The sequence below is a fragment of the Malus sylvestris genome, chromosome 3, assembly GCF_916048215.2.
Source record: "Malus sylvestris chromosome 3, drMalSylv7.2, whole genome shotgun sequence".
Classification (NCBI taxonomy): domain Eukaryota; kingdom Viridiplantae; phylum Streptophyta; class Magnoliopsida; order Rosales; family Rosaceae; genus Malus; species Malus sylvestris.
The window spans coordinates 31,458,680-31,471,466 of NC_062262.1; the positions used below are offsets into that span (position 1 = coordinate 31,458,680).

General features: G+C 37.3%; 1 protein-coding gene across 1 annotated transcript; it reads right to left on the reverse strand.

The window, feature by feature from the left end:
- Positions 1–227: 227 nt before the first annotated feature.
- On the reverse strand, positions 228–3,619 carry LOC126615186 (tubby-like F-box protein 7). The gene is made up of 4 exons (XM_050282946.1): positions 3,130–3,619; positions 2,025–2,112; positions 1,234–1,363; positions 228–1,028 (listed from the first exon to the last, which is right to left on the reverse strand). Exons 1-4 carry the CDS (start codon positions 3,478–3,480, stop codon positions 455–457), a joined length of 1,143 nt encoding a protein of 380 aa, XP_050138903.1. The 5' UTR covers positions 3,481–3,619; the 3' UTR covers positions 228–454.
- Positions 3,620–12,787: the final 9,168 nt, after the last annotated feature.

Here is a 12,787-nt window from a genome sequence, read left to right on the forward strand (position 1 = left end):
GAATGTAAAATCGACTGGATCTCCTCCTCAGTAAATGGTAGAAATCCTCATGACCACACAACACATACCGTTGAATTTTGATCAAACGGCTACAAATAAGGAGTCCCTCTAAAAATTATAATAATTGTAGTCATTTGATCAAAATCTAACCGCCCGTGTTGTGTGATCACAAAGATCCCCACCATTTGCCCAGGAGGGGATCCAATTCCCCCTTCGACGCCTTACAATTATTTCTAAAATTTACGTATATTAAAAACCGCCAATGATTTCAACAGCAGCCCATGACAAAATCATACAAAAGCAATATTTACATAATAAGCATCGTCCAACCGAAACTGAACCGTTGAAATTTCTTATGTAGAGTGGAGAACATAAGGAAATCTCCACCGGCACCGGCACCAGCTCTTTAAATATAACATTAAGAGAGAAAAAATCAATACAAAAGAAATAACCTTTACTCACAAGCCAGTTTGGTGCCAAAGCTGGTAAGGCAAATAGCAAATGCCTGGAAGGCTGACAAGGGCTGCCTATAATCCATGGTAAATGTATCATCACCCACTTTCCCGAACTGAAGAACCGTTTCTTCGTCTCCTTTCCCTCCTGGCTGGCTTGGGTCCCCAGTTGCCACGAGTTGAAAGTTCTTTACTGATGCCACCGTGACCCGACCATGGAAATTCAAACACCAGCACTGCAACTGATCATGCCATCTTGGAGCTTTGTTCCTCAAGACGGTGTAGCCATAACTGGTAGAAGCTGTTTTCTTCAACTTACATTTGTCCATGGGTTTTTCAATGGCAGTTTCATCTGATGGTGGGCAATTAAGAGGGCAAATCATCCTTCTTGGACCTCTTGATTTTAGAAGGTTGAATTTGTAAGAGACCTGCCCAACTTCAAAGTTGCCTGCCGGAACTTGGGGGCTTATTTGCTTGCTTGCAAAACGACGGGTAGACCTACTGCTTGCAGGCTTTGCACCACTATGCGGTGGCTGGCTATCATAGATTGTAAAATTGGTGCCCAGAAAATCCGAGCTGCAAAAGTTCAAGAAATCGTGTTTAACATTCAAATTTGTTCTTGTAATCCAATGGAATGCAAACTACTAAAAACTCACTGCCAAGCTGGTTCTGAATTCTACAAAATGAGGATAACATGTCAGCCTAACTTGGTATAAAACCTCTCACTGACATGCCGAAAAATGGTCCTCTAACTTAACTTCCTTTCACAAAAAAGTCTTACCTTAATTTTCCCACATAAGCATTGCTTCCTTGGGATATGTCATCAGCATCAAGTGATATTATATACTCGTTGTGTGAGCCATGCCTATATCTCCGTGCAGCTAAAAGAAACTTTCCCTTATCGGTGAATGCTGGACGAAGAGAGGAAAAAAATCGCATGAGAATAAGAAACCATTCAACAATAACCATCATGCAAGCTGTCAAGAACCACTAAAAAAAAGCATCAAATAACACAAAAGATCAACTGCATACAATAGGAGAATGAGAATTAAGAAGGCAGCAAGAGTCACTACAGCCCTGATCTTCTGCAAACTTAAAGTTCACAGTAAGTTAAACATCTCAAACTTAAAGGTCTATTTTACTCAGTTTTTTTCAGCATCGACTAAGTGCCCCTCAAAAATTTCTTCTTCAGGCAAATGATATCTCTCTAATTGTTAGAGCTATGACCTGCCCTTTCACAGGTAATTAGGTTAGGTCAGGCTGCAAACCAAATTAATATCAAGTCAAAAACTATTTAAGACCAGGAAATCAAAGGTTTTGTTTGACAATTCTGAGATTGCCCAGATCCTACTGAGTCAAGTCAACTTAGCAATTCAATCGCCAGAAAAATTCCTCCATTTCTTCAAGCACATTAAAGTCAACTTAAACAGGTTTGGGCCAAGAAATTTGCCCCTTTCAGATATTGGCTTGGTGACATGCAGGTCAAAATTTTCATATATTACAGCAAAACAGCTTTTGAAGACACATAGGAGGAGGAAGTCATTCGGAAGTTGTTCTCATATACATACTCACATTGGGTAAGTGCTAGATAAAGGTAAAACGTTGAGGTCTTCTTGTTTCGTTTTATTAGACATTGGTGGGTAAAATCACGTGGCCCTGGCTGCAAGAATAAAAAAGTGTAAGATCATCAGTTTCAGATCAATTTATTAAACACCACTACATTTAAACCATTGAACACATTATTGTTGTCAACGATAAACCGGAAGCAACTTAATATTAAAACTTCAATCTCTCTTCAAGAGATGACTGAAACCCAGCTATACCAGAAGCAGACAAGAAACAATCTTCATATATCATTCTCTTTTCCCTGTAAGAACTATCATTGAAGTATAACAATAATGCGCCAGAAAATACCTAATTTCTTCACTAACAACATTACCGGTTCAGATTTTAGTTGCTAAAAGGAGACATAACTTTATGGTAGATTTCATAAAATTTATTGCTTTTCAGACAAAACAAAAGATTCAAAACAATATATGAAATACAAATGGCTGGGTACTTATTGGCAAGAGCATATATAACTTCCAAATTTTTGGTATATTTCAAGGCATGCACCTTCTTAACAATGCACTTCAAAATTTACTCACTTAGTTCATAACTATGCCAATTCACTCTGATCACAGGCGAACCCCGCTATGACTTTGCGAACCATTAAAGTTTTTAAACTACCTAGTCCTTGCGATCATCAAATAAAATCGCTTATAATTTCAGACTTCAATTGTAAATTTCATTTTGAAACCAATCACGATATCATTCTCAAAAGGGGAAAAATGTTGAGCTAATCCTGCAAAAGAATACAAATACGGTGTGTCTCAAAGGATGCACCTTCTTAAAAATGCACATTCTTCGAAAGTCAGTCGCTTTTTTCGGATCTGATCACAGATGAACCCCATTATGACTATGCAACCCATTAAAGTTTCAGATTTCTACAGCAATTTCAACACACATCTTTCGAAAACTGCAGGATGCAAATCTTCCACCAAAATAACAATTTTCCAAACAATCCTGATCGATCTCCTCAGAACTATTCAAATTCCAGATTAGACAAACTTGCTTAACCTAAATTCTGCTAAAAAGTGAATAAACAAATCGAAAACTAAATCACCATAGGGAATACCTGTTTAAGGCACGAAGGGAAGGTGATTTTTCCACTGTACGACGGCGACCGCGCGATCTCCTTGGTGATATCCCTCCACCGCTTGCAGACACAGGCACAAGCGACCACGTTTTGGCGGTGAGGCCATTTGTCCTCGCTAGACTCCACTCTCCGTATGATCTCGCCAAGGAGCTCCGGGAGCATAGCCGACCACGAAGACGACGACGAGTCGGGACAGTCCGCAACGCGGTCCAACTCGGCCGAGTCTCGGGAGACTCGGCCGTCCCCCCCACGCGCCTGATCCTCGTCGCGTAACAATTCCCTGAACGATTTGGAGAATTTCCGGGAGAGAAAGGCTTTCCGAAGAGACATAGTTTCGAATTGGGGCTCTAGGGTTAGGGTTAGGGTTCCGATCTCGAACTCATTGCGAAGGAGAAGCAGTTTTTTTTGGGTTTGGAGAGAGAGAGAGAGAGAGAACGAGAGTGGTAGGGGTTGATGGTGAATGAGAGAAACTGAATTTTGATATCGCGACGCGGCTGTGACGGGTGAGGTATGAGAGGCCAGTGGACGCGTGGCGAGATGTGGAAATAGATGTAAAGCGGCATTGGGTGACGGGGGGTGAGGTTAGTGGTGTTGTGAACGCGTGGTTGGCGTTTGACTGTGGCTATTAAACGTAACAGCTGAAAGCCGGTAGCGGCAGAATACTGTGAGTCAGTAACCAGTGACGGCCAGTTATTGCTTGTACTTTGTTTACCTGTCTATCCAATTTACTCTATAACTGTGTCAGAAGAAAGAAAAAAACAATAAAAAAAACTGCGGTTTCGGTCCATTTTTTACTATTTTTTTATCTAAGGACGAAATTCTCCACCGTTTGCCGCTTAGGACAGGAGATATGTGAACAGCACAAGAAATAATACATCACGTATCATTATATAGATTATGAGATATGTGTGTTAAAATATTAATAATTTGAAAAATAAAATTTCTCATCACTTACATAAAAACATGTGCTATAACACTCGTGTTTCTGTTACAATAAAAAATTTCTCAGGAATGAGAAATTTTTTGAGATGGCGGGAACTCTAATGTCGATGTTAATGTACGGGCATAGCTATAGCCATATGGTGGGTGAGAACATGGCTATGATGAAGAATTCTTTTCATAGGTTTAAGCATCATCTTTTCTATTACAGTGTGCGGATAAAAAAAATATTATCATGTTGAAATTCCTATATTGAGATTTGATTGTGATTTTGTAGTTTTTGAGATATATCTTTACTTAAAGCTAGCAATGACCTTTGGATTATTACGGGGGATTTGAACAATCTTCTAAGCCTGAGTGAAGGTTGCATGATTGAATTTGGGAATTTTTATTCTTAAGCTGGATTATTCTCCATGCCCACAATATGTTTGACGAAACGCCGCACAGAACTGTCTTCATCTAGAATGCCAAGCTCATGAGCTATTGTAGAGAGGATTGATGGGAAGATTTCTTGCATCTCTTCCATATCATGATATATGAGCCATGAGGCACCGATGAAAAGCCTAATAATTTTGCCATTCCTATTGCTCTGAAGGCGTGTGCAAGGTTAATGACACTCGCATATGGGAAAATAATACATGGGTTTGTGAAAGAAGCATGACAAGGTTGCATTGAATATGTTTATGGGTTCTGCTTGATTGAATTGTATTCTAAATGTAGAGACATGAACAAGGTTATGGAAGTGTTTGACGAGTTTGCGTAACTGAATGTGTTTTTGTGGAGTGCACCAAAAAAAAAGGCAAAAACTTCTACCCTTTTAAACTTTACCCCTCTCCTCGACGAATCGCGGTTTCGCAACTGGATACAAGGTTAAACCATAACAACAATATGGGTTTCTTGGATTAGGCCTCGTTGGAAACTCTCAGCTCATTTGATTCGTTTCCAGCACCAAGACTTGAAAAACTTCGAAAAAATTAGCACGTTTTAGGAAGTATCCAGTTAAATCAATGACTTCGATTTAGCAAGGATTGAATAATTATGACATTATAACTTTCCTAAGTGAAGTGTGGCGTGTAAGCTAAATGTTCACTGGTTTAGGAAAGGGTTGAATGAATGTGCCAAATCTGTTTAAGGAGGGAATCAAATAAACATAGGTGTCCTGAAGGTGAAGAAGAATCAAAAGTACTTGGAAGATGCTGCAATAGAGAAGCAGGGTAGAATCTTGTTGCTACTTGTTTTTAAGGCCTTGATGGTTATTTAACAACTGAATTTACTTTTGTCTTATTTAATTCATTCTCTTAAATGCTAAAACGTCACTCTGAATTTTGTAAAAATAATCAGAGTTAACACGTTTGTGAATAACCTTTCTGTTCCGTTTTGTTCTTAGTCAGCCATCTACTTTGTTTTCTGATGAACATCTTCTTTGTCATTGAAAAATAGAGGGGGGAAAGCCGATCTGTTTCATTTTACTATCGTATAGTTGTTTGGGACATTCAATGGTCTCTCCTTCACCGTACGGATGCAGTCTCGATCCCTTTATGGGTTATCAGACGAGGAAGAAGAAGATCTGAAAATTTAACTCCGTTTAGCTTTTTTCGCCTTGAGACAAACGTTTTAGCATTTAAGAGTTTGTTCAGTAAGATCAAAAAGAAAGCCTAGATGTCAAACAACCATTGACGGGAACACCAACTAACGTGGACTTCCCGGAACCCCGAAAAAATTCTCAAACTTTAGGGCTGTACTCTGGCTAGTTGGGCTTCGGCGAAAAAAAAAATCCCAAAGAAAACCATGTGTGATTATGTGTATTAAATTGTTTAAGCCATGCCATAATCGTATTGAATTGTTGCCACCTATGTATAATCCCAAACTTCGTAATCTTAAATTTTATGATTGAAAGGTCAACAAATTTATTCCTTACACTTTTTGTGTAAATATATTGTTGTATAAAAAATTCATGATAATTATATCATTTATCAAGTACTAAATTTGTGGGTATAAATCATCTAAAAACTTTTCAGGTTTTCAAATTTGAATAGATAAACGTATGTCTTGCTACACATATTCAATTTTTCCATACAACAACTCATTAATACCAGATGATTATAAACCTACAATACAATCCTATAGAATATGTGTCCACAATGCTGCAATATGGGAAACTACCATAAAAACTCCAACCTCTTTCAGAACATAAATTAAGAAAGAAGAATCACCAGCCATCACCACCTCTCAATCTCTGTTTGCATGGATTTCTGTCTCTCATCCACCCAAAAACTACCCAGCACTGAATTCCCATAAAACATTGTTGCTTGTGTTAGAATTTGATGTTGAATTTTGCAAGTTTTGGATATATTCATCTCATATAATTAATTAGCCATGCCACCCAAAAACTACCCAGCACTGAATTCCCATAAAACATTGTTGCTTGTGTTAGAATTTGATGTTGAATTTTGCAAGTTTTGGATATATTCATCTCATATAATTAATTAGCCATGTAACATGAGATGTGATTAATATAGTTTTATCCAATATCTCACCATGTTTATTTTTTAACATTCACTATCGTGCAAATTGTTACATATATTGCACTCGTTTCTTCTAACTCTCTTATTTTTCATATATATATATATATGACACACTTTTTTCCCTCTTTGGTTTTCTATGCATCAAAGTACAGGGATAAACAGAATGACTATAGTAGTCATGCTAATTTGACCATATAGATATAGGTCATAAATAGTCACGAAGAATCAATGCAAATCTCCATATTTCATAGATGGACGAATTGATAAAAGCTAAAAACTTTGTTCATACAATATTCATTGAATTTAAATGAAGCTCTAACTGATCCTACCTAGAACCATAGTCAAAGCTCAAGGTACTGATGAATATTACATGACTAAAATTTTAATTTTATATATGAAAATAATAATACACTTTTTCTCTTTCCATTTTGGTGAATTAACATTAGCAAGTGAGTCAACAATAATATTAGGCCCCTTGCATTAGAGGATGGGTATGCTACAATATCATCTGGAGAGTCTTTCTGCTACAGTTTCAGTTTTGTGTACATGTCCGCTAGCGTTTCAGTTGGCATGTCTACAAATGAAATTATATCATTAGGACATTGCATTTATGCAAGTTTCAATCTCCAAGTTTGTCAGTATTTCTAACTTTCTCCCTAGTTGTTTATATTAATCTTGTATACTATTGATTTTATGATTTTCTTTATGATTATTGTCATTGAAATTATATTGTTATTTTTCATATTTTCTAAAAAGAAAGAAATTTATATATCTTTACAATAATTAGAAAATATGACAACTCTCATAAAGCAGTGGCTAGATATTGGAAATAGAATATGTTGTGTTTGACGTAAACCCTAGCCCTCTTTGAGAAGGAAGATCGCTACGTCTAATGATGAAACTGAGGCATGAATTTCCCAATTTCAATAGAAAGATTTAATTTGATCATTGGGCTAGATGATGATGCTTATTAAGTAAGCATATAAATGGACATGGCCATTGGGTCATACATGTTAGTCATAGTAAGGAAAGAATGAAAGCCAAGAAGTGATTTTCTCATAATTTCTAGTGAGGCACGAAGGCCTAAAAAGATAGATAGAGTTTATCTTAGTTGTTCTTTACTTCTTAAAGTGGAAAATGTGATCGATTTAATGATAGCATTAAAAGAAACTACAATTTTGAAAGAATTGTGAGGGTTGGTTAAAAGTAATTTGCTAATTGAACGACATTTAAGATGTCATCTCTTGTAATGGGTAATTGTTTAAGGTATGGCAATGTTAGAGATTTTCTTACAAATACCTTAAATGTGGGAGAGTTTACCCAAGTGCTTAGTGTTAGCAAATTACTTAGTAATTACGTCCTAATATAATTTTGAGAACTTAACATTTTAAACAATGTCAAACAAATACTATCGTATGAAATATAATATCATAAGATGGATTGTGCACACCATTAATGGTAGTCATCCTAGTGGTGGATCCAATTATTAAAGGTTGGACTAGAGAGTAAGTTGATCATCGAGGGGAATGAGGCTAAAGCCAACATAACTAATGAATCAGCCGGACGAAAACCTAACTTAGTTGATTGGAGATCCCATGGTCTAAATTCAATAGGCAAACTGGTTGAGCATGATTCAAAGAAGTTAACACACTATATACCTCATTCATATGGTGGAAGAAGTGTGTTGTCTGCAAAAGTTTTAGGATGTATATTTATACTTAACAACAGTGATATCTTATAAATAAGAGGACTGTTGCATAATATTCTTAATCTATGGCCCCCTATGTGAGAGTAGAAGTGGGTCGCTTTCTATGAGAATGAGATGACTAAATTCTCTAAAGCTCTCATGAATCCGGGATTTGTTTAGGACCAAAATGAACACAACCGTATGAACCGTAACATATTAGGATTAGTGATGTGTGTTGCTTATTGTCTCGGTTTACTGTTGCGGTGAATAGTTCAAGATATTCCACATCCACTGCGTCACCAAGTAAATATGATAAGTATTCACTAGGGTAGGTTCAAGTCCAAAAGACACATCTCCCGATGTATCTCTTGTTCGCCTGTACTCTCAAATTCTTCCTGATTTTTCATTCATGTGGGGGATTGTTGGAAATTATATATTATAGTATAAAATATTGTAATATATAATTTTAATAATTGAATGAAAAATAGTGTTAACCATATTTTCTTAGAAAGGTTATGTTATTTAGGTGCATTCCCTTGTCAAATGATGTATACTTATAGATGAAAAGTTACATATCTTTAACAAGAAGTACTTGGGTTTTATATAAACTCATGAAACCATTATCATTAAGAACAGAAAATTAAAGTTAATTCTTACTCTTGAGAAATAGGGTTTCCCCACTCTATTTCTCTCATTCTTCGTTTGTCTTTCGAGTCGTGTTTTGAGAGTACGAAATATATAACGTTCATCAGAGTCCGAAGATTGAAGTGCTTTGACTTCGGATTATAGATTGTTGAATCCTAGGAGACGGACGCCTACCGAACTACAAGCACAAGAGTAGGGGCGAAATTCTGTTTTTAGGATATTGCATTTATGCAAGCCTCAATCTTCAAGTTTGTCAGTATTTCTTTCTCCCTAGTTATATTAATCTTGTATACTATTGATTTTGTGATTTTCTTTATGATTATTATCATTGGAATTATATTGTTATTTTTCATATTTTCTAATATTGCTAAGTTTGGTGTCTATAAACAGTCAGTTTGATGCGTCTAAATTTACTCATCAATGATGAAAATCACTGGAGATTGGAGAAGAAAGACCAGAGAGTTTCAAATCAATGGAGTTTGTCCTCTCCATTCGTGGGTAGTGTTATGGATTATTTTTTGTATTTGATCCTTCCTACGTAAAATTTGTGGGTATGCTTTTTCGTTCAATGCTTCCCATGCATGTTAATTTGGTGGGAGCGTATTGGGGTAACTCTCCCAAGTTGTGGTTGTGCACCCTCTGCAAATGATCTTGGTGAAGGAAGTTTGCATCATCAGGTATATGCAGACTTTGCAGTGCAAGAAGAGATTACTTGCTAACGCCTTACGGCTCCTACGTATTTTTGTCCTAGTCTGGGCATCCATATGACTTTGGCTACCATGCGTTTGGTTGATCTGGTCTTTCTTATTTATTTCCCCACACAGCGCATTCCTTGTCCCTTTCTTACACTGTTTCTTCTATTCTTCTTTTAGCCGGTGCATGGTACACCAGTACCTTCATTTTTTTTTTGGGCGTTTTAAAAGAGGGACAACTTGTGATAATTTACGGTTATTCATTTCTTCTGGGCCCTAAGAGGCTATGAAAGAATTTCACTCTGCCCGTAACCATAGTTAAGGAGACTCACCAGTACCTTCATTAGGTTTGACCAATTACCACCGTATTATTCACCACCTCCGTCTGATTCCTTCATGTTGTTCACTGATGAAAATCAAAATGGGTGTCAGATTATGTGAAGTGAAGCTTTGTGGGCAATGACAATTGACAGCACATGGCCAGTTTGGTGTAGGAAGGGAAAATAAAAGTTTTATACACCTTTGTTTTTTATTATCATTTTCTTTATTTTGATCTGACTCATTATTCTTATTGTCTTAACTTATTTTGTTACTTGATTTTTACATTTTATATGAAAATTGTTATTATCATTCTAAAAATCATCTCATTTTACTCCTTCTAACAAGTGTATTTTTCTTTCTAAGTATAGAAAATTTGGAGTGCAAAATGGGATTTTTAGAGTGCCAACAATAATTTCCTTTTATATTTCTAATTTTATTTTATTGTTTTGTTGTAGAGAATGGTGCAACAGTAAGCAACAATTTATGAAGTGCTGATGGAAGTGCTTTCATTCTTATTCCATATAATACTTCTCAGCCAGCGTATCGATCATTTGTAAATTGCAGCTTTTATTCTTGGTATTCGGTCTGAGTTTTGAGTGTGTCTTGTTTATCCTAGTTATACTATTTTATGGTGTTTTTAATGGAAAAAAAAATCTAATATTCCCAAAAAAAGTGAACATTACTGGTTTTGGATATTTGAGAGGTAGTAAATTATACACGTCGATCGTACACCATAAATATGCATTCATAACTGCATGCATAATTCAACAACTACTAAAAAAAAAATTATTTAATTGATCCAGTAAGTATGAAGGTGAAGGAGTTAATTGATCCAGTAAGTATGAATAAGGTGCAAGAATTAATTGATCCAAGCTCCCAAGAAAGTATGAAGGTGAAGGAGTTAATTGATCCAGTAACGTTGTCTTGGAGGTTCGATGTGTTGTCGGCTTTATTTTCAGAGGAAGAGGTGAGTATGATACGGTCCATGCCTATTAGCTTTCGTTTGCCGGCGAACCGTCTGATTTGGCATTTTTATAATGTTGCTTGGAAGCTTGTGCAATCTCCCTCTCTTAGTGCTTCTACCTCAAATTTTGATGGAAATTCATATACGAAGCTTTGGAGATCTGTTTGGAAGGCAAAAATACCTCCGAAGGTGAAAGTCTTTGTTTGGAAGGCTAGTCAAAGTATTCTCCCTACTAAAGTCAATCTTGCTAAGAAAGGTGTTTCATTGGAAGTGGGGTTGCGATGTGTAACGGAGTTCCTGAAACGAAGGGTCATGTGCTTAGGGAGTGTAGTTTTGCACGGGCGGTTTGGTTTACATCTCCTATTGGGATGTGTTTGGTGAGTGTGCGGGATAATTCAATAAGGTATCGTTTGGTATGCAGGCGGGACAGGACGGAACGAAATGAGATGGAACAGGATGGGATAGGACGGGACAGAACGAAGGAGCAAAGATGCCCTAGGATGGAAACAAGGAGGAAGAAGAAGGAGACGGAGAGGTTATAATTTTGTGTTCCACGAATGTGGAACAAGTCGTTCCAGGGGTGAGGCGGAACGAAAATTCACCCAAAATTCGTCCCGTGGAACAGCGTGTTCCACTCGTTTTAGGCGCACCAAACGTGGGACGGAACACCTTGTCCCACTATATTCCGTCCCATCCCACGTACCAAACGATACCTAAAGGAATGGTTGATCTCGTTGGTGGACCAACACGAAGTTGACTTTGACATTTTTTGTATGCTTCTTTGGGCGGTGTGGCAAGAGAGAAATGCTAAGGTTTGGGAAGGAAAGCAAGGGAAACCAATGAAGGTGGTTCAATGTGTTCTTAGTTGGCACCAGGCCTTCCAAATGGCCAACTCCAAACCAAGGCTCCCTAAAAAGCCGCTGCAAACTAAATGGTTGTTGCCCCGGGAGAGATGGGTGAAGATTAATGTGGATGGTGCTACACGGTTGGCAAATAATGTGGGTGGTGTGGGCGTGATAATTTGGGAGCGAAATGGGTAGTTTGTTGCGGCAGGGGCCTGGAGGAGAGAGGGGATTGGATCAGTGCTACATATCGAGTTATTGGCAGTGATGGAAGGACTTCGGCTTGCACAACGCTTGGGGGTACATCAGGTTGTAATAGAGAGCGATTATACTCAGGCTCTGACTGTGATCCATATGTACTCTAGTGATGTTTCGACGTTGGGGATGCTTGCGTTGGACGTTGGGCAGGTTGCGGTTGCACTCCATCCCACTCAATTTGTGCATGTCCCTCGAACCTATAATGAGATAACGCATATATTAGCTCAGTTTGCTATTTCAATTGGCAATGAGGTAGTTTGGTTTGAGGATCCTCCTGACCTTATTTAGGACCTCCTTATCCAAGATTTGATGTAATATCTATTGGAATATTAATATATCATTGTTTCTTCTAAAAAAATTACTAAAGAGACCATATTTAAGTGTAATGCTAGAAAAATAACTATTTATACCAAATTTAAAAAATGATATAAGGTAATTATTGATGATTAGATTCTTACTTACGTGTTGATTAACATGTTTATTTCCTACGCAATGGTCTATTTGTTTGGATCGCATTCGGAAAATGACTTTCTACGCATCTCACATATATCGAGAAGGAAATCTTGTTGCGGACAATTTTGCTAACATGGGTTTGTCTTCTCCATCTTTAACTGCATGATTCTCCTCCAACGGCGGTTCGTGCTGCTCTGTTTTCAGATTATGTTGGCTTGCCTGGTTACTGCTTCTCAAATTAATGTGCATGTCGGCATCTTGTCTCACTTTCTTATTTTCTCCTAACTTTATGGTGTTGTTTGACTTGTTTT

What these genes read in the sequence shown, in the direction of transcription:
- LOC126615186 (XM_050282946.1), bottom strand. Translation starts at nt 3,480, where the DNA reads ATGTCTCTTCGGAAAGCCTTTCTCTCCCGGAAATTCTCCAAATCGTTC. An exon ending in TTATCTAGCACTTACCCAAT is followed by an intron (nt 1,364 to 2,024) that starts GTGAGTATGTAT and finishes CTCTTCGTCCAG; the next exon opens with CATTCACCGATAAGGGAAAG. An exon ending in GCTTATGTGGGAAAATTAAG is followed by an intron (nt 1,029 to 1,233) that starts GTAAGACTTTTT and finishes GAACTTTTGCAG; the next exon opens with CTCGGATTTTCTGGGCACCA.